Below are 21,826 nucleotides of genomic sequence, written 5' to 3' on the forward strand. Positions count from 1 at the left end.
AGCTAATTTTAATCTTATTATATTAAGTAAGAAACGATGTTTAATGTCTCTTTTAACTCAACATATATAAATAAGTTTATTTTTTAGAATTATTATAGAAAGGTTAAGATTTTTCATAGGAAAAACTTAAAAGTTTACATCAGCGAATTTCCAGCTTTTTGGTTAGTGCACTTTCTTAGTGCACTTTTCAAGGCATTGTGAAGACGAGGTATTGCTTTTTGATGTCTGCAATATAAACATGATTTGCAATGTGCCTTTTGTTTTTAGCCTCGTTGATTTTGTTTACCTGAGCCTCAAAGCGCCGACATCGTCTTGGGCCCAAGAAAGAAGAGATTTTCCGGAAGAGAAGTTTAAGAGTGAAAGTCCAACCGACCACCCTTGCTTGAGGTCAGGATTTGGGGCATTGCCATCGATGGTTGGCTTGCTCTTTTCTAACTCGCACGCCTGCGCCAAAGAGAGGCGGAAAACTCTTGGGAAATTCAAGCCCAAGCCGAAGCCGAAGACCAAAACTGGAAAACGGACTTTAGTTGCCATTGTAATGCCAACGCAGTCGGCACGCGTTTGGCTCTCTCGCCTCGCGGCTTTTTTATTTATTATTCGCTGTAGTGAAAGAAAGCCAACAAGAAAAACAACAAGAGTCGCTGAGAGTCGCGTTGGTTTCGGGGAAAATCCCAGTGTGTTGGCTAAAGTATAAATCATGTGCGAGGAAATCAAGGCAATTCGGAAAGTCGAAGGAGTTGAGCCAAAGATGAAATCAACAGCGAGAAATTGCCAGTCATAAAAAAAGGGTTTGTGTTTGTTCCTGTTTCGTGTTAGTGTTTGTGTGTGTGTGTGTGTGCTTGTGTGTGTTTGCGTGAGAGTGTGTTGTGCCAAAAGGGAAATCCCTTAACCCCCACACACAGGACCCTTAACCCCTGGCTACAGGCTACAGCTAGACTCCCCTATTGTGCGTTGTGTACAATTAGAAGGCATTGCCAATCGATTTGTGTGAAAAGCCAAAGCTAAAACTCAAAAGGTGGACGGACGACGCCAATCCTCAATAAAAAGGGAACCCGGGCAGGCAAAAAAAAAGAAGAAAATAAAGGAAATACCCATGTAAAAGAATGGAAAAGCTGGCCAAAGAAGTTCCCTTTTGGCTGGCAGGTGCGCGTAGTCTGAAAAATGAAGTTGAACCGACCCGAAGTTGTTGCCTGTCATTCAAAGGGAATGGCAATATAGAGGAGGAGTGGGCATCCAGCTATTGGGAGAAATGGGGCTGGGAGAAACAGAGGACAATATTAATGAAAGACGTTGCAAAAATGTCACGTTTTCCCCAGTCAAATTGAAATAATAATGAAGGCATTGAAGAAATGTCACGGCGCGCGACTGACAAGCAAAATGAAGAGCAGACCTTCGGAATTTGCATGAATATCTCAAAAATAAAGTTGTTAATTTCAGTGATATTAAAACCTAACAAGCTTGATAAGAGACAAGTCCCATAGGCCACATCATTCCGAGGGAGAAATTCACATCTAACAATTTCCAAATAAAGTTTGTGTGACGCGACTAAGAAAACCCATCCCCAAAGAACACTTTGTAGGCGCTAAACCAAAACCCAAGAGAAAAGAAATTATTCATTTTTACCAACAAATTAATAAATAAATAATTTTACTTTGAAGTGCAACTAAAAATTAATAAATTTTAAAACTAGAAAGGCAATAATGGATTTTAAAACCCCCCAAAACTCTTTATAACTCCAACAGACAGCAGAAAATTGTTAAAAGTTGAGGCTTAAAACTTTTAATAGCCAAAAGCAACTTAAAATTATGTACATAAACTTTTCAAATAGAATTAAACTGATGTGAAATACGATGTTCCTCCCAAAAGAACACTCCAAAGACAACGGAGCGCATAATTTGCCACCATAAAAACCCCCAGGAAAATTCAACATAAATTTGATTTTATGCACAAGATGCTACAAGTGAATAAAACACGAGCTTAGTGACAGTGACAGTGGAAAAAGCGTGAGCGTGATAGTGATGATAGTACAGTGAAGCATATGCCCAATAAACAGATGGCCCATAACCATAAACCGAAAGTGTTATGGCCATTACTAAAGGACCCTTCTCGGCGGCATCACCAAATAACTTATGCCCATCGGCCCGAACCGAAATCGCAATTTATGACAGGCCCAGCAACTATTTAAAGAACCATAAAGCCCCTCCCCAAAAAAAACAAACAAAGTTTATGGGGAGTGACGATTGCATTTTGAGATCCCTGACATAAAACAAAAGCCAGGATTTGGACGCCCTTATTAACTCCCAATTTTATTCGTTTCCCTAAAGGAAACGCCAGTGCTTCCAGCAATAAACTTCCACCCAACTGTGGCAATACCAATAGACAAGGAACCATGTCGAATATATCCCGGAATGGTGGCTTCTGCGGTGCACTGCAGCGTGCGCCACCGCCAATGCCGCCGACCCTCATCCGTCGTTTGACCAGCCGGGAGTGTTATGGCGTGGGCAAGGTGAAGGTCATGCTGCGGGTGGCGGAGCGGGATAGAAACTCCGGCGGAACAGAACCGGACTTTATGGCCCTGGACAAGAAGAAGCGACAGGTCACGCTCACCGATCCAAAGAACGCCTGTCCTCCGCCCCAGGCCGCCCAGGAACGAGCTCCCATGGTGGCCGCACCCAAAATGTTTGCATTCGATAACCTCTTCACCGCGGAGGATAAACAGGTGAGTTTTCCAAATTGAAAAATTGGTTTCAATGGATTTCCTCAACTGGTGAAAAAGCCCTTTCAACATTTCAATTTCTTAGGATATTTATGTTCCATTAGCTTAGTATGCTCTTTGAGTTTTCTTTAGTTTAAAATTTACCTAAAAAAGTGATTGAGAACCTTCGATTTTGGCACAAACGTTGTTTATTTACATTTAATGTTATTGCAAAAACAAAATCAAAATAAACAATAACAGAAAAGCTTAGCAAGGGCAACCGTAACCAAGTAAAATAAATATTTGACTGGTTGCTGTTGACATAAAGTATAATATTAATTTTGTAAATAAACAAAATCAAAGAGTATTCCTCCTCGATTCATTAACTAGACTTTCAGCTGGCCTAACAGTAAACATAATATTGACACTTAAAAACCATTCATTATGTGCAGAGCTATCTGAAAAGTTATATATTTCCAGGGAACTGCAAAACTTCAAGCAAACTACAAAAGTTTAAACTGTTCTAGTTTACTTTCCCTTTAAAATCAACAAAAGTTTCCAGACCTCTCGCGGTGCTATTTGCCCTTAGCAAATGAATAAATTTCACAAATGCTAATATTGACCAGAAATTACAAAACTTTAATTGAGCGTGGGAGTCAACAGAAGGAGAACAAATTACACATTTTGTCTCAAAGTTATGCCATTTAACTTGTTATTAGATTACAAAAGAGGTGTTGGTAATTCCAGAGAATAACAAGTCACCACAAAAATACTGTAATCAATCTTCATAATTCATGGCAAGCAGAGTTCCTTTCATAGATTTATGACCCTTGAAGTGCAATCACTCATAAGGCAATCCCTCCTCAGTTCTGAACGAAAGAAATACATACCGCCCCCCGATGGAATTAACACATACGTGTATTGTCCTCCCCCATTGGATCTAATCAGCAATCGAATTAACCCCGCAATCGAACCCAATTCCAACCATTAAAGGAGCCCATTAGTATGCCTTATTAGCCGCCACCCACTGACCTCCACTCCACACCTATTCATTTTATTTTTCACTGTGAAAAATACTCTGAAAAGTACGAAGGTTCTTGTTTATTTTACAAAAAATACTTCAAATACTATTAAGTTTCATTATAATATTTTACAAATTTAGAACTTATACATGAACTTAAGAACTGCTTTTAATATTAAGCAATCCAAATTAAGAGATCTTTCTTAAAGAGATCCCATAAGTAAAAATTAACTAATAAACTTATTAACTACAAATAAGTTTGTAGCGCTGCCCTAGTATATGCAGCCGTTGTTACCGGCTGACTTAACAGAGATTTAACATCCGTGCTTAAAACTATCGATTCGTAAATTCGGCGTTGCCAGATGCCGCGATACATATTAGGCACATATAAATGCTGTATAAACATTAACAAAGGCTAATCACAAGTCAACTTTTTTGTTCCAAAACTATTTTTTAACTTATAAAAACTATTATAAAGTTATCAATAAGCCAAAGATTTAATATTTTAATATTAGAGAAAATTTCAACAATTAACATTAATATTTTCTCTCCGTGTACCATATATTTCAGTCGGATGTGTGTGCATCGGCGTTGAGCGAAGTGATACCCGCCGTGTTAGAAGGCTCCGATGGCTGCCTGCTGGCCATGGGATATCCCGCCACCGGACAGCACCAAACAGTGCTTGGGGATGTGGGCAGTGGGAGTGGCAGTGGTGGGGTGTGTTCCCTGGGAGCTGCCCCCTGTGCCATTGCTTGGCTCTACAAGGGCATCCAGGAGCGGCGGCAGAAGAGCGGGGCGCGCTTCTCGGTGAGGGTCAGTGCCGTGGGCGTTAGTGCCACCAAGCCGGATGCCCTCTCGCAGGATTTGCTCATCTCGCATGCAGCCGGTAAGCATATGGCGGGGAAAAGCGGGTGCTTCTAGAAGCGATTTCTTTCAACCATTCAATGTTTTCAGGTCAAAGAGTTAATGTCCAACTTGTTGTTATAAGTTTTTGAAGGAATCATGTTTCTTTTGTAATAAAAAACTTTTGTCAATTTCATAAAAAATATTACAAACTTAGCCCAAACATAGTTAAACTTACCTAATGGAAACTATAAGTTAACTTATTTAACAAGAAAACCATAAAGTATTCGGCTGTTTGAACTTGTAGTTCCCCTTCCTTGTTCCTGTTTAACTTAGTTTGTTGGCTTCTATTTCGGGTAGTTAGTGCTGGCAACTGCGATGGTCCACCTGTTAGCTGCCAGCGGCCAGAATCGCCGGCAGGATAAATGGCTCCGTTGTGGGCGGGTGCAGAGGGCGTGGCATAATGTTGCCCCTGGGCCAAACAATGATGATGATGACTGGGGCGTTCGGCGGGTCGGGGTCGTAACTGGCCCAATTTGAATAAACTTAACCTGGGCAGCAGTTCCGACACCTACCCCATCCCCTTATCATCATCAACGCCCCCCACTCTTACTCTCTCTCTCTTTATGCAGACTTCCCCGTAGAATACGGCGTTTATTCCCACATAAAACCTAATGCCCTTTTCATTCACTCCCCGCTTTCTTCTCTCTTTTTTTTTTTGTCGGTCTCAATACTGGAACACTCCGGCTCCAACAACTACGGCTACACAGAATCTGACGACTCCCCGGGGATTTATTTGCGTGACGACTTCCTTGGCGGTCCAACGGAACTACGTGCACCCACCGCCGAGCGTGCGGCCCTGTTTCTCGATTCAGCGCTCGCCGGACGCTTAAAAAGTTCCGGATCCACGGGATCTGGGAGTTCGGGGAGTTCTGGATGTGCCGCCCCCTTGGAGTCCGCCCTCATCTTTACGCTGCACGTCTACCAGTACAGCCTGTCCCGCAAGGGAGGTGGTAAGTGTCCGACACATTGTTGTATTCATGCCCTGCCAAAAGGGGCGTGTTCATAACAGTTAACTAACTCCACAACAGTTAACTACTTTGGTTCAAAATGTATGAATAAGGTCTGATCTGCCTGGGATTAACTATCTTTAGAATAACTTAAAGCAAACATTTTAAATGTTTACAAATTACTTTAGGCTACCAACTTTGATAAAATTTTGATTTCTATATTGGCATTATTTTTTTTTTTTTTTATTATTTTAAACTTAGTTCTAGTGTATTAGAATCTTCGGCATACAAAATGTTTCCCCTTCCTCTTGTTATTGCTATTGTTGCTGCCACTTTTGTTGCTGCTGCCACTCAAGTGGCCCGCTAAATGCTTCACTACCACTAGACGGCAGCGCCATTAAAGTGTCGCATTTCCTCCACTCCAACACCCAACGCCCAACGTCACCCCCATTTAAACCCACTCCCACCCACTTCCCTTTTACACAAGCACAGAGAAAAATGGAACAAAACATCAGATGTAATCAGATTTTTAGCAAGCTTTTAAAAACGTTTTTAGGTTTTGCATAATTTGAATAAATAATATATAAATAATAAAACATAATTTATAAAAAAAAAACATTTTTTAAGGGTGTTAATTATGTAATAATTTAAGCCCACCTTAATCCCACTTATTTTCCCCGCTTTCTTTCTTTCTGTGCAGTTGCTGGCGGTCGGAGCCGCTTACATATCATCGACCTGGGCGGGTGTGCGAATCGCAGCGGGGGTCTGCCGCTGTCGGGGATCGGGAACATACTGCTGGCGATACTATCCGGCCAGAGGCATCCCCGCACAAAGGACCACCCGCTAACGCCGCTGCTCAAGGACTGCCTGGCCCCCATCACCTGCCATGTGGCAATCGTGGCTCATGTGCGGCCAGAGCAAAGCTACCAGGATGCCCTCTCAACGATTCAAATAGCATCCAGGATTCATCGCCTGCGTCGCAGGAAACATCGTGTTCCCATGCCGTTGGCGGTGGGTTTGGCACAAGGACTCGGCGGCAATGGCTCTTCGGCGGGATCGGGGGCGGATCCATCAAGTTCGGAAATCTCAGCCGACACAGTCATCTATATGGGACCCAATGATGATGCTACGGATGGAGAACATCCGCCCGTCTATCTGCCATCTCTGACTGCGGGGGATAATCGCGGGGTGATGAGCAAGGCCCTGAAAGGTAGCGGTCTGGAGAAACCCCCCTCGAAGTCAGCCAACAACAGTCCCATGATGATGAAAAAGGCCATAGCAGCAGAGAAAGGTACTAAGATAGAAGTTTTAACTAACTTTTAATGGCTATCTTTCAAAAACTAAAGTTAAAAATATTTAAAGATTTTTATTTAAACTCTAATTTTATTATTTTTAAAAATTTTCCTTCTCAAATCTTAGCCAAAAAGCTGCCGGTAAGCAACACAGGCAGTCTGAAACGCCAGGCGGGAGCCGGGGCCTGCTCCTCTCCACTGATTCCCCATGAACAACCAGCACAGGTGCAGGCAATGGGTTCACCAATACCGATACCAAGGCACATGGTGTCCAAGGGATCGATGGTTCCCTCGCCCAAGGGATCGCCCATGCGAAGAGCTCATCCGGGAGCAGCTCTAGAACAATTAGAAGCCGGAATGAGGAAGATAACTGAGGAGCAGTGGATCGATGGACCACGAGTTTCCAGGGCCAAGGTGGCAGAAGCCCGTCATCTAATGAGGGAGGTTAATCATGTCAAACAGTGCGAGACCTGGGTGGATGGGCCAAAGTCCCAGTCCTGTAAATCCCTGACAGCCGGCAATCTTCCAACAGCCGGCGCAAGTCAGACGCAGGGTTATGGCTTCATGGATGCCCACAAAAAGACCATGATTCGTCAGTGGGTGGAGAATCAGACAACACAAGTCTTCCAAAGTACAGTGTCAGCCAGCAATTCTCCCACTGCTTTGCATTGGAAACTCTCGCAATTGAAACAGAAATCTCTGGATCTGCCGGACAGACCTGCGTTTAATCCGGAACCCTCCTTGGATCTCAATCAGCCATGCTTTGAGAGTTTACCTCTCTTGGATCCGGCTCCACCCGATGGCGACGAGGACGAGGATAGTGGTCCTTCGGAGGTTCCGCCTGCCCTTCCATTACTAGATGATCCTTTGGGTTCCAGGGATATATCACAGGATAACCTGCACAGAATGCTGTCCCGACATGTGTCCAGGGAACAGCTCCATGAAGCCGAACTGGTGGCCAGTAGAGCTTCATCTTCGCATCATCCGTCGCAACGGAGCATCGATTGTGGCCTGCAAGTGACAGAGGAAGAGATAGCCAGAACGATGTCCAGAGATAGGGACCAGGATCATCACAGTGCACATCCTCTGTCGGCCTTGAGTCACTGTGACAACATATCCTTCGTGTCCAGCTTTAACATGGCCTGTGAGTCCTTTAGCGAGTGCGGCGAAAGAGCAAGGTGCGTTGAATCTTAAGTTTTTTTTTTTTTTGCAAAATGTTAAGTTTGTTAATTTTTAATTAATGAATTGTAAACTTTATAACTAAGTTTAATTTTATATTTTTTCTTTTTGCTTGAAATTTTTCCCTTTGGCAGACATCAATTCGACCAGCTGGCCCGTCTGCATGAGATCTTTACCTCCCAACTGGCCATGGCCGAAGTCACGCCCTCCGCCGCCCTCTTTCGAACGGATATCGGAAGTGTCTTCAGTGAGCCCGTCTACCATTTCAATGTAGGCCAAAGTAGCGTCTGCAGTGAACCAGCCTACAGACTAACACCCAGTCCCCCGAAGCAGCCATCCCATAGTCCTAGTCAAGGATCGCTGCCCAGTTTGAATGGCATCATGGAAATAGCCGGAATGGATGACTATTCTTTACTTCGCCAGCCAGATGGAGCTTCTGATCCCAATCTGCAAAAGGGTGAGAAACGATTTACCCCTCAGCACGATGATATTTGCGAGCTGGATGAGAAATCCATGGCGGCGGCGGTGGGTAAGAGAAATTCTCTGGAGGATACGCAGCACAAGTTAAATGAGATCACGAATATATTGCCACTGGCTGCCCAGTCACGGCTACCATTGCTGCCCCTGAATACCAGTTCCGAGGCCTACGACAGTGGTCATGACTCCAACTCTACCCCGAGAACCTCCAAGCATTCGGGGATATCGCGAAGGGCAGAAAGTGGTTATCATAGTGTGGCCACTGTACGGGATTCAGATGAGAGTAGCTTCGCATCCGGTATGTCCAAGGGCCAGAGACATCGCATCACCATTTCGGGATCAGGAGCAGTCACGTCGACGGGCATTGGAAATTACCAAAGACAGTGCCACAAGAAGCGACATCATCGACAGGATCAAGGGGGCACTAACAAAGGACTCTGCAATTGGCTCTTGACGCCCTTTTCCTGCACTTATCCAGAGACTGAGGGTGAGATCAGCGATTTCTAAACAGCAAACAAGACACCGCATCCAAGTCCAAAAACACCCACCAAAACGTAAAAAACCGAGCTAGTCCAGCATTCGAAATGGCCAAAGAAAAAAACAAGAAACAAGCTAACGTAAACCAAAAAGGATAAATATCATACAGTTTTAGGAACAAAGACGACTAGGATGAGGTGTTAGAAGGATAGAGGATCTTTGATAGCGACTGATTAACTTTTACTAGGCACAACGGCTGCCACTAGAGAAAACCAAAAACCAAACAGGAAAAAAAAAACAAATCATGCAATTTTAAAGTAATCTAATAACTAACCCAATTACCTAAATAATAAACTCATAATAAAGTCAGTGGGTTGAGAAGCTGTAAGGCAGTTCAAGTTATTTTGAATTTATTTATGAAGCATTTTGCTAAAAATCAAAAGTCTTTTTACAAAGTATACATATCTTTAAGGCAGGGGTGCTCAAATTCCTCCTCTTACGGTAAAGCATTTACTAACACAAAAACAAGAAAGCGTGCACATATTTAGTGGGGCTTTTGTGTTAATTTGTAGCTGTGCACTGAGAGAAATAAAAACACTTCTTCTTACTAACTAATTCATCACTCATTTTACTGACTAGCCAAATGCGAAAGAAACTTCAAAGTGCAAACAGAAGTTATAAGTAATGAATTCCAGTGCAAGTGTCTGAGGATGATCGAGGAAGAAACAAGAACAAAGTATATTACAGTTAGCGACGGAATGAGGCGAAAAGAGGAAAACGAAAAATTGTTAGGGGAATAGCAAGGAGTTCGGACGATGATCGAGGAAAAAACAAAAACAAATTGTATTCCGCAGAATAGTGCGGAAAGAGAAAAAGGAAAAATTGTTTTTGGAACTGTAAACTCCTAAAGCGCTCAAAGCTTACCGAGCTAGCCCATATGTACGACGCATTTACAAAAACAAACAAGGACTCAGAGCATAGGCGTTGAGTATCCCTGCTTAAGGCCACCTCAAATTATAAAGCTTAACAACGAAGCAGTTTTCTGAGACCATATCTTTGAAATATCATAAAATATACCAAATACTTTTTACCACTTTTAGAGTCAGGAACTTCAGCTGCCTTACAATCACTTGACCCACTGTATACGCTATAAATCAATCGAATCAATCACTCAATCGACTCACTCACTCACTAAATACACGCATAAGTTCAAACGGGGCTTTAAATATCTTAAGTTGCCAGCTAGCATAATGAAGGATAATCGGGAAAGGCAGTTAAAATTAAGAAAAAAGAAGAGAGATTCCTGGTTATCCGTATTGTATCTATAAATATTGAACATAATTATATTAATTAACATAATCAGGCTACAATCACTATGACTTTACAAGGCAGAGATACATCTATATACATACACTATATATACACCACGCGAACATATTTATATACAGACATTCAATATACATGCATATATATATATATAGATATCATATAGCTATTTATTGTTTAGTTTGGGTTATCTGTTCGGGCAGTCGATTTAAGATCAAGTATGCTAAATGTTGAATGTTTGCTTATTCAAACGATTTATTGCCAATTATAAGTTACAAAATGTTTAAATTAATTGTTAGTTAGCTAAAGTTATACACATCTACTACTACTAATCATGGACAAGAGCGACAAGAACTATAACGACTATAAAGCGAAACGGTTTTTGCACAGTAGACAAATGTTAAACATACAATTTTGTTGCCATTTTTGCCTAAATAAACTATGTTACAAAACGAAAAAAACGAAAAACGAACAAAATGAAACAAAAAACCCAAAAACGGAAGCATATGAAAATTCAACAAAAAATATTAAATAAATTATATATTTATCAGAGATACATATACTATAAGGAGAGCGAATCGATGGATGATTTTATGGAAACCTATTGCATATTCATAACATAAATAAAACATAACAAAAACATATTATACAAAAGCATAATAATAATAATGAATGAATGATGCAAAGCTAAAATGAAAGACGCCCGGAGGTATGCAACAGTTTGTGCACCGCCCAAGGGGGTTAGCTAATAACTTTTGTGCCGCATTTTGTTCGTTTCGATTCGATCAACAAACTATAATTATAATTATCAACATTCCTTCATTGCCTTTTTAGTCAGCGTCATCAGCACATACATACGTGTATTAACAAAAGCGAAATGTCTAAGCCATACAAACACACACACTAATTATATTGCATTATCCATACATATTTCGTACAATTATTATTCCACTTATCAAGCGTAGTTAATCAACCACACAACACCCGCTCTCGTATGCTTTAAATTTTAAACATAATCACCAAAAATCGCCCCTCCTCACACACACCAAACTTCTTTCAACCCAAATTGCAAAAATGCAAAAATGTGCAACCTGCAAAATCCAACCTACGTACATTATATACGGATACATTCAAACATACATCTATGATGGAGTCGTCGACTTCGGCGCTGAATACAGACTAATTATTTTTTATAATATAAACAAATTGACAGCTGGTTTTATTGCTAACTGGGTGGTGTTACTGGCTGGGTGAATGCGGCAAAGGGGGATGCTCCATGGAGTCGGAGTGGGAGTCAGAGTCAGAGTCCTATATACACGTATGGTCCGTACTGTTTCTGGCTTTTGGCTGGAACGTTGTTGGGCAAATAAAGTTGACGTTTTATAGATAGAGACATGTGCGATACACCCATCCAATGTGTGTCGTAGATCTAAACGTGCCACAACCCCCGCACCACCCCCACCACATCAACCCAAAAACAGATGATGGAAACGTGCGGGGGCCGGTGAATTGTCGAACAATAAAACACGAAAAGGAGAGCAGGACTTTGCTGAACTGAACTTTGTATACCCTGCTAAAGGCTAAACAAAGATACTATTTGACGGTGTAAGTATGTGGAAAAGTCAAGAAAATGTGTTTGCATTCCCCTCAATAAATACTGCAATCTTTTGTAGTTTGATTGAAGCACTCTTGAGGGGGATAAATACAAATAAATTTCACTTCAGCTCGTCTAGAAATTTTCTATTTTTCTATTAAGTGAAAGGTTTTGCAAAGCTGTGCCTTTTCTTGGGCAACTTCAACAATGTTTGCATATCAAATAGGGAAATATTCTAAGCAAAGACAAACAAGTTTAATATATAGAGCCAAGCTGAAAACTTAATATTTTTTAATATTTAAAATTAATAAAATATTTAGTTTTAAAAATAACTTAAGGTAAGGCTTTGGAAATACTTAATTCTGAAAATAAGAAACTAAAACAAAAGCCATTTAACCATAAAATCTATGCCAAGGCAAGCGTTAGGAATACAATTTTTGCAGTAATAAAATAATTTAAAATTGTTTATAAATACACAGAAAAACTTCATAATCGAGTTGAAAAATATTGTTTCCAAAACTTTGAAAGTACCCTCATCTTCTAAGGGTACAACAATAAAATGTGTTGGCACCTTCTGGCAAATGCCGCGCGTTCTACAATGCGAAAAACTCGTATAAGTAAAGTTCTGCCCCATCTACCATTTACATCCTTCAGTTTTCCCATCACCCCCGCCCCCATTGAGTCGCATTTTCCCCCCCTCCAAGGAGCCGGCAGCGATTTTTCTTGTTTGCTGCCTGCGTCTTCGTCTTTTGTCTGCCGCCCTTTTCATGTCGCGCTCCTCGCAAACGTCGCCATTTTTTCCAGGAGCAACTCCATCACTTCCCCCTCTCCGTCCCGTTCCGTTCCGCTTCGGCTCTGCGCTTTTTGTACTTTTACAACCCTCTTATCGGGAAAACTTTAAATTTTCGCATTCGCAATTCGCAGTCACAAATGCAAATGATGCCCCGCCCACAAACTACACTAGAAAAAAAGGTATCGAAAGCCTCTTTGAAGCCATGAAACCCCAACCCAAAAAGTTTTCATTTAAATATTTTAAGACATTAAACATTGGTATGATAGTTTGAAAGAAAAGAAAACTTATTAGGGAAAGTTTCTTTATAATTTTAAATACAAATTTATGAGAAAGAAAAGAAAATGGTTAAATTTGGTATAATTAAGCTACTATATGTACAGTGAAGTCTTATAAAAGTCTTCTAAGCTCAAAAAAATGTCTCCTTTAACTAAAGACATCTATTTTTCTATATTTAAATATGATTTCCAATTTAATTTATTCAATCGATAGTTACTTTTTTAAGGTCTCAAGTTAAATAGTTTTCTTAAGAAGTAAGTCTTTAGTTTTTCTTTTGGTGTGTAAACATTGTGAAAGGAAAATCATGGGACTGGGTAACTGCGGGATCCTTCGGCCTGCTCTCAGGGAGTCTGTTCACCATATGTTGCCAATTGAGGCGAAAATCGAAAACTCGTCTATGCTGGAATTGTTTATGACCCCAGCGGATTGAGCACATTGAGGGACTGACTTTCTTTTTGCTATCGCTCTAGCTCCTCCCCCATATAACATATCCCTGGCCCTTCCTGCCATCTAACCCACTATTTCATCACCTTTTTTTTTTTCCTGGTTTTTGCTTCAACTTTTGCCCATATTTTCCCCGAGTTTTTCTGCTGTCGCCTTTTAATTATGGCTCGCAAATTATTTTCGAATTTTTCCATCATACTGCGGAAATAAATGTTGACTGCAATTTCCCACCGTCCACCGTTCGCCGCTTCCCCTCTCTGCCATCCTTCAACCCAATTCCGAACAGGATGGAAAAGGATTCGAACCATTTCTTGTATTTTTCCTGTGTGTTTTTCTCTCTTTGCAGTTTTTTCCTGCTATTTTTTTTTTTAGCTCTACCTTTCGGTTTATTTATTTCGCCAGGTAGAAAGAGTTTCTACAGTCCAGGAATCGGAGTTGGAGCTCTCTGATGGAGTCCTGGTCCTGGTCCTGTTCTGGTTGCTGCTGTTGTTGTGACCTAAAAAAATATTCACACTCACTTCACTTGTCAAGTTGAATAAAGCAAAACGCTGCCCTGGAATCACGGCGAGGGGAGTTTTTGTGGGCGGACAGCGGAAGGAGTGATAGTTGGGGGAGTTGGAAAAAATTTATACAAATTCCTATATGCAAATACAGTGCATTTCAGATTCGTAATTCTCTTTGACAAAGTGCCATCTATGTTTAAACTAATTTCTAAGCAGAATATCTTTAATAAGTTATAAGCAAGGTCTCAATTTGAACTCAAACTAAAAATCTTAGTCACATGTTTATGTCATATATTTTTGTCCCGCACTGTTTCCTGGATATATGTTTGTTTATACACTCATTAAAATCCGTCCCACTTGCAATTAGAGTTTGTCATTTGACAGCAGCACGAAAATATATGAAATATATTGGTGAGAAGCGAGCAACAAATAATAAAAGTGACAGCATCGAAACCAAAGCGCTGAAAAACCGGGAAATTATTGATAAATGTCATCACCGGTTCTCCACTCCCGTTTGTTTCATAAGTGGAAAACCGGATTTTATAATTTAGAAGCTTTTTATGTTCGATTTAACACTTGTCTATGAACAAAAGAATAACCGAATGTTTTTGGGTTTAATTTTAAACGATTTTTATTTGATAAAATTGGACATAAGCCATTGAATTTTCAATTATTTGATCTACCACTGGAAAATAATCGAAATTTTTGTTAGTCTTTAGTTTTATTAACAACCCTTTTTAACATTTTCTTAAGGTTTTCTTTTAAAAATTCATCCAATTCCCCTTAAAGAGCTTTCTAATGGGCAAAGCGCTAAAAAATACAAACTTAGAATAGCTCATACTCTGATTACTTAATAAAAACATTGTCTTTAAGCAAACCTTTTTAAATTACCCACCCTTTTTATTCATTATTGCCAATCATTGTTAATACCTGCTCAGCCTGGAAAACTCTCCATTCAGCTTCAGTCAACGTTTTCAGCCGAAGGAAAGTACCCGCCACAAGTACTTATCGACAGATACCGTATCTAAAGAGTACGATTGCCTTGTTATCCGGCCAAAATCAATTGATAAGCCCCCTGCTGAAAGACAGCAACCGTTGGCGAAAGCATTTGAACGATTTCGAGCCTTGAATCAGCGACTGCTTTGAGGGACTGACTGGGAGGCACTTATTGCGCATTGGTAATCGCCGATATATCATTATAATGTGTGGGTGACACACCAGGGAAGCCATAGAAGTCAACTCCCTTAATACACTCGAAGAAGTGGTCGTACTATTTGATATTTTGATATGTAATTTTAACATTTTGGGCTTTATAATTGGATACAACTCAAGTTTACACTGGAATATATCTAGAATATGATCTAAATGCAAAACTTCCTCCTAATTATGCATAAGAAAGGGTTACATTCTCAGTGTAGAAAGCACAAGGTGCTTGAGCAATTACAAAAACATGAGCAAACATGAACACAGCAATTGAAAAGTGGCTGAAATGAAATTTAATACGGGTCAAAAGTCGATTCATGGAAAATTAAACGGGACAAGGAAACCCTTGAAGCGAACAGAGCGGTTAGGGGTTAAACCAAGGATAAGATCAGGAGTTGGAGGACTCCACCGTCTTCCCGAGCAGGTGTAAAAACAGAGCTGTGCCGCACACCTGCAAATCTTCTCCGGCATCCTCCTTGATACTGTCCACCAAAACCACTCCATACTTGACAACAATCATGACCAGCATCATTCTTAGATAGAGGAAGTTCCGCTCCATATATGCCAGGAAACCGAGGGATACAATATTGCCCAGAACCGTAAGATTCCGCAAGCTGTCGCTGAACGCACAATCCCGCCGATCTTTCGCTAAGGAGCAGCCCAAATCGCAAACCAAAGGAAGTACGAAGACGGCATGACCCAAGGCAATAGGACTTAGTCCGGTGGTCTGCATGTAAAGATCCATATTGACCAGGGGCAAGGGTACCAGTTCCAGGACACCGTGCGTAATATCCCTCAACTTCCGGCACTCCTCCGGCTGCCCGCTAGCAAAGATCACCCTCAACAGTCCGAAAACCGCAGAGAATCCAACCACCACACAAGCGACAAGTGCAAAGGGGTGCTCCTCCGGCTGCATTTTACGGCCGGAAAATACCGCCGTACTCAGCAGCAGCCCGTTGTAAACGAAACGCAACCAGGGACCCGAGAGCGGTTCGCTCATCGCAACCGCAGACTGCTGGCCAACTATGAAATTTAGATACAAATTGATGATCCAGATGTTACGGAAATGAGTGTTATGAAAAGGCTTACTGACTTGGAAAGGGTATAGGGATTTCTCAAAACTGAAAAATTCAGCTTTTGTACAAGAAACTTTTGAGAAACCACTTGCGGTAAACGCAATCCAAAATAAACACCAAAACATTAGGGATGCATGTTTAAGCTATCGATTAGATGACTATCGGCAATGCCAATAGGAATAGTTTGACAGATCGACTTGTTTATAATCCGATAATTTAAGCAGAAAGTTTGTGCCGAACCGAAAAGTTTCCAAAATGGAAATGGACATGCTAAAAAAACTGCAAGACTACTGCGTCCGCCACGGAATGCCATTGCCCACCATTCAGATCTCGGAGAAGAAGGATAATCGGCCAGCCCCGGAATTCGAGGTCTGCTGCTCCGTGGCTTCGATAGTTCGCTATGCGAAGGCGACTAACAAAGAAGAAGCCGAAAAGCGAGCTGCTGTCGAAATGCTGGCCGTCATCTCTAATGACGCGGAAGAGTTGGTTCCGTATGAAAAGGAGGTGAAAGGCCAGCAAACTAAGGAATATCTTAAACTAAGAGCTGTTCTAGATATTTTTGAGGCAGAGCGCGGTTCGGTTGTTACTGGTTTGCGCCTCTGCGATCGCCATAACTACTTCAAGAACTTCCAACCTGCCCTGAAGCAAGCTGCCTTCGATGTCATCGAGTCAGAGGGCTACTCCAGCTACAAGGACAAAGCTCTGAGTCTGCTGACCGCACTGGAAATAACACCCACAACCAGAACTTTGGAGTCCAAAGCGGAGGAACCCATACTGTGCATCGAGCTGAATTGTGACTTGGATGTGGTCTTTGTGGATCTGGAAAGCCAGATTTACGAACAAATGATAGAGTATCTGAGAAATATGTTGGTCTAAAAGGATGTTTTGTAATGGAAGTATGTAAATATGTATTTTTTAAAAGGGGTTTGGTGTGTGTTAATATGTATTGGAATAGAATAATAAATATACAAAGATTTCTAAAAGAATTTGTTTAATTTTTATAACAATTACTTAGATTAATACTTTACTTAAAATAATAAATAGTATGCAACTTCTTTATATTGTCCCAAAGTTGTGGAAATCCAAAATTTAAAGTAAATAAAATAAAATGCGGGCTAAAGTATTTACTCAGGGCCCTTCAATTAGGCGTCCTTTTCATTATTCCTTCCGCTTATGTAAATGTATAATTATGTAATATGTATGTACAAATATACACTCATACATATATGCAATTTGGAGTTTTTTTGCCTAATTTGTTTACTCTTTACGGTAATAAACTTTTACGTTCTTTACAAAAAGAAGACGTGAGCCAGGGAAAATAAGCCTGAATTTAATGTTAACTAAACTCACGCATGATTATTATCCGGAAAACACACGTGGTGAAGCAATAAAACCTCAGAAATTTGAGAGAAATTTAAAAACTTCAGGAGCCTGAACCCGAATGGCAAGAAAATCATCTCGATTTTCCCAAATAAACACGCAAAATGAAGTCAAAGTACTTTTCAAGGTAATTGCTCTACAGGCGGATCCAAAATTTTAATTAATTTTCCGATTTTATAGCAAAAGCAATAGCGAAATAGGTAACATGTAGGGGTGAATTTGTGATTTTATTTATTTAATATAAAATAAAAATGCATTACTGGTGAATAATAAACAACTAAACCAAACGTTGGCAGTTGAACGCCTCTTACCAAGGGTTGGCCACCTATCCTCACTCACTGGCATCAGAGTGAGGTTGTAAAATAAACCATAAAACTTTACTAAGATAATTAAGTTAACGAAAATTCAGTTATAAAAGGAAAAATTTAAAATAGTTTGGCACTTTTAAAGGGCATGCTGTATGGCCTTTTAAAAGTTTTAAAGATATTAAACAATTTAGGGCAACTTCAATTTCTCTTTATTTTACAGTTTAATTTGTTTTTCCAATCGTTGTCTTCGAAGAATAAAAGTTATAGACTGTGTCATTACTTATAATTTATGAGCATTAATTAGCATTCTGAAGGATAAGATGGCATTTTAAAAGTAGAAAAGGAAAAGAAAACTCACCTATTTCTTAGTTTGCAGCTTAATTTATGGCTTTTAACTTCTTTCTAGGGAGAAGAAAAAGAAAATATTATCTTCTTTGTTATCATTGATGACTAACTAAGCCGTAAAATCGTAGAAATACTGAAAATGCAATGTTATGTAGCATACTTAAGGCTGCTACTTAAGGCTGTGATGGCGTTTCAAAAGTTTTTAAAGATATTAAACAAAGGAGAAAGTCACAGTAGCTTAAATTTTAAACTTGAACAGCTTGTTTTAGCACAACTCTTTCAAACAACTTCTTTAACCTATAAATGATGACCAAATAAGCCTTAAAATAGAAATAGAAATACTGAAAATTTAATATTATTTAGCATATTTAAGGCATTCTGGCAAGCGTTTTATAAGTGCTGAAGACTTTCAAGAATGTGCCGAAGAATTCGCCGTGTTACCAATATGGTATTTCAGTAATCCCCTCTTTAAAGCTTATGTCCTCCAGTCTATTGTAGTGTGTGTGTCTCTGTGTATGTTAGCCCGATGGGATAACGAAGCGAATATGCAACTTGGCAACACTTGAGCATTCCAGGCACGCACCACGCCCCCAACCACAGACCCCGCCTCCTGCAGGCATAAAGAAAAATAATAATTCAACTTTATTTGTGCCACACACACACACACACGGACTCACACTCACTAGCATACCAAGGATACTTCGACGTTGAAGCGAGAGAGCTATAGAGATGCGAAATGGCAGGATCTTCCAGCTGTTCCCTGTCAACACCAAACCCAACAACAACAACAACAGCAACAGCAACAAATACATCGAGCATCCGTGGTAAATTTAATCGAAAGCGTGTAATTGACCTCAGTAAATGGCTGGGAATGGGCGTGGAAATGGGAATGGAAATGAAAGTGGGCAGAGCTGGGGCTTTGAGGGGGGCAGGGGCTTTGTTGGATGCCATCAAATCATTATCAGTTAAATAAACGACAGCCAGCAAGTTAAAAAGATAACGAAGCTTCCGAACAGAAGCTACAGCAGCACGGCAGCAGCAACAGATGATATCTCTGCTACAGGACCAACATTCCCATACCATTTTTGGCTTTGATTCGGTTTCGGATTGGGAGTAACCCACCATCCACCCCCTTGCCGCTCCCCAATAGACAGACGTAAGCCGCCTCGTTTTATGCTAATTCAAATGGAAATGGAGCCAGTCAGCAGCTGCTCGCTGGATTGCGAAGAGGGTTGCACTGGAAAAAAAGACTAGATGGTTGAGTAAGTAAGGTTATATATATTCTTTCTCGATTTTATGTCATATAGTACATGTTCCTTAATAACATTCAACCACAATCTCTCTCAGTGTCCTTTAGGATAGGGCGAGATGAGCCGCGGATGAGGGGCACCACAAGTTGTCAACGGCGTCGCCAAAGTCGAAAGCAAAAGCAAAAGCTCGTTTCATTATGCGACGGGCGCTGGGCCAGTGGGCGTGGCTGGCGCCTTGATCGGGCACACAGATAGCCGTGCTAGCTACATATGCAGATTGTACGGGATGCGGATTCCGGTGGTCGGAACTTCTCGGAACTCGAAACAAGGAGCATGAACCATAGAGCACGGAGCACAGAGCCCAGAAGCTGTGGACACGACTCGCTGGCATTCCTTGTAAGGCAAATTCGCCATGATTTTCATATAATTTCCGCATCATAAAGCTGCGAAAGTAATTTTCCACTTGAAAGCACAGCGCAGCCAAAAAGTGTGAAGCTATAGGTTGTGACGGAGGAGGGGGGTGATGGTAAAAAAGAGAGAATGATTGAAGGGGAGGGGTCAGACATTGGTCCAGCTAAGACCTCAAGCTGTGTCTGTGCTCTATGAGTGTGTGCTTTTGTACCTTCTAGTCTACCCAAAATCCAGGGTATGATCTTTGCTGGGTATGAAAGTTAAGAAGAAACTAGAACCCTACTGCCCAGAACATGGAATCTAGTATCCGAAATTACCTAAGATGTTTACTAATAACATATGTAACATATATATATCTATCTATCTTTATATATATCAATCAAATGTCAAGATCTTCCTAAATTTAAACCAGTTTTTATTGATGAGCAAGCTCCTTAAGGCTTCGAAAAACTTTGGTAGAGCTATCTTTCCTTTGAATATCATTTTTAATAACATCATTTATCTATGTAAGAAATATTTTTATTTACAGGGTATCCCAACGTCTTCAGAGCCTTATCATCTAATGTAGTTTCCTTGTCTGTTTGTTGGGCAATGTCGATGATGGTAGCTTGTTTTTTGGCACATTGAACATTTGGTGTTGTCACCTTTCCGGCGAAGCACATGCAAATAAGCCGACAAACAGGACAAAGACGGAAAACCAAGGCCAATTCAGGCCGAGATTCCTTAGCATTAAGTCGAGAGCATCATTTTGTGGGCGGTGGGGATGTTGGAGGTGGGAAAAGTGGAAGGAAAGTATGGGTTGGGGGGTTGGGTAGCAATGACATCTCTTTAAGGCGACATCAGATTAGGCTAAGCAGCTGGGCCAACACACATACTTATACATTACATATATACATATATATATATATAGCAGGGGAAAGCGTCACACACACACAAAGACAATAGGGAGTGGCAAATTTCATTATGCGGCTCACGTGCGAGACAACCAAATTCACTGAGAAATAAAGAAAAAAAAATGTCCAAAAGAAAAGCAGAAACCGAAAAACAGAGGAAAAAACGTTGGAAAAAAGAAAAATACAAATACAACACGGAAGGTAAGGAGTTGGGGGAGGGGTAGGGGAAAAGAGGGGAGCAGAGGGAAAGTAGGAGGAATATCGGAAGGAAGCAGCAATAGAAAACGTACAAAAGCGAAACACGCAACCAAGAAGACGAGGAACCAGGCTCCAAAACCAGGAGATTTCATCTTCTTCTTCAACTTCTCCACCTCCTTCTCTTTCTCCGCCTTCTTGCCTTCCTTCCCCAGCCCCCGCATTTTGTTCTGGCAGCCAGGAAGGAAGTCAGTCAATGCCCGCAGCAAAAAGGCCAAAACACAAAAAAAAAATCAACAATAAGCGACAAAGTAGAAACAAAAACACAATGCAAGCACAGTGCAGCCTTTAAATAATTAACTAAGTAAAACAATTTGGGAAAATATTTTAAGGTTGTTAACAAGAACTTACTGGATTTTAGAACAAATTTGTGTTATGGCCAAAACTAAGTAGACTTTAAAAGTAAGAAAATATTTATTATTAACTAAAATATCAAGATTTTATAAACTTTTAAACAGAAATCACACTAAATTTTTGGGATTTAAGTTTACTGATTTTTTGTTTTCTTTTGGAAATTTTTTAAGAATTAATGATGTCATTTCAATGTAAGGCAACACTGCGAATGAGTAACAAAGAATCCGCCTAATCTCTTCAATATATAAACCTAATACATACTATCGAGTTAGCACTGTCTCTAGAGCTAGGATGAGGGAAAGTTGAAGGGAGGTGGCCGTAGAGTGACTAGCGAAATGCCCTAAAACCTACAACACACGTAGATAAATTTGAGTAATTCCTGCAGGTGAAAACGGAAGCGAAACAAAAGTAAAAGCAAAAG

The 21,826-nt window shown here is 40.6% G+C and overlaps 3 protein-coding genes across 3 annotated transcripts; 2 read left to right on the plus strand and 1 right to left on the minus strand.

Annotated features, from left to right (window-relative positions):
- Positions 1-541: 541 nt before the first annotated feature.
- LOC108107089 (kinesin-like protein CG14535) lies at positions 542-9,363 on the plus strand. Its single transcript, XM_017214466.2, has 7 exons — positions 542-788; positions 2,325-2,719; positions 4,287-4,602; positions 5,330-5,572; positions 6,270-6,860; positions 6,989-8,039; positions 8,175-9,363. Exons 2-7 carry the CDS (start codon positions 2,390-2,392, stop codon positions 9,022-9,024), a joined length of 3,381 nt encoding a protein of 1,126 aa, XP_017069955.2. The 5' UTR covers positions 542-788; positions 2,325-2,389; the 3' UTR covers positions 9,025-9,363.
- Positions 9,364-15,198: 5,835 nt separating this feature from the next.
- On the minus strand, positions 15,199-16,328 carry LOC108106898. The gene is made up of 2 exons (XM_017214147.2): positions 16,227-16,328; positions 15,199-16,156 (listed from the first exon to the last, which is right to left on the minus strand). Exon 2 carries the CDS (start codon positions 16,131-16,133, stop codon positions 15,522-15,524), a length of 612 nt encoding a protein of 203 aa, XP_017069636.2. The 5' UTR covers positions 16,134-16,156; positions 16,227-16,328; the 3' UTR covers positions 15,199-15,521.
- Positions 16,329-16,464: 136 nt separating this feature from the next.
- On the plus strand, positions 16,465-17,085 carry LOC108106826. The gene has a single exon (XM_017214063.2). The coding sequence runs from the start codon at positions 16,465-16,467 to the stop codon at positions 17,083-17,085; it is 621 nt and encodes a 206-aa protein (XP_017069552.2).
- Positions 17,086-21,826: the final 4,741 nt, after the last annotated feature.

Source organism: Drosophila eugracilis, unplaced genomic scaffold, assembly GCF_018153835.1.
Source record: "Drosophila eugracilis isolate 14026-0451.02 unplaced genomic scaffold, ASM1815383v1 contig_386, whole genome shotgun sequence".
NCBI lineage: Eukaryota > Metazoa > Arthropoda > Insecta > Diptera > Drosophilidae > Drosophila > Drosophila eugracilis.

Bases quoted from the DNA above. Each gene is read 5' to 3' on its own strand.
- LOC108107089 (XM_017214466.2), top strand. From the start codon at position 2,390: ATGTCGAATATATCCCGGAATGGTGGCTTCTGCGGTGCACTGCAGCGT. The intron at 4,603-5,329 runs GTAAGCATATGG...ACGGCTACACAG, and splicing joins GCTCATCTCGCATGCAGCCG to AATCTGACGACTCCCCGGGG. The intron at 5,573-6,269 runs GTAAGTGTCCGA...CTTTCTGTGCAG, and splicing joins CCTGTCCCGCAAGGGAGGTG to TTGCTGGCGGTCGGAGCCGC.
- LOC108106898 (XM_017214147.2), bottom strand. From the start codon at position 16,133: ATGAGCGAACCGCTCTCGGGTCCCTGGTTGCGTTTCGTTTACAACGGG.
- LOC108106826 (XM_017214063.2), top strand. From the start codon at position 16,465: ATGGAAATGGACATGCTAAAAAAACTGCAAGACTACTGCGTCCGCCAC.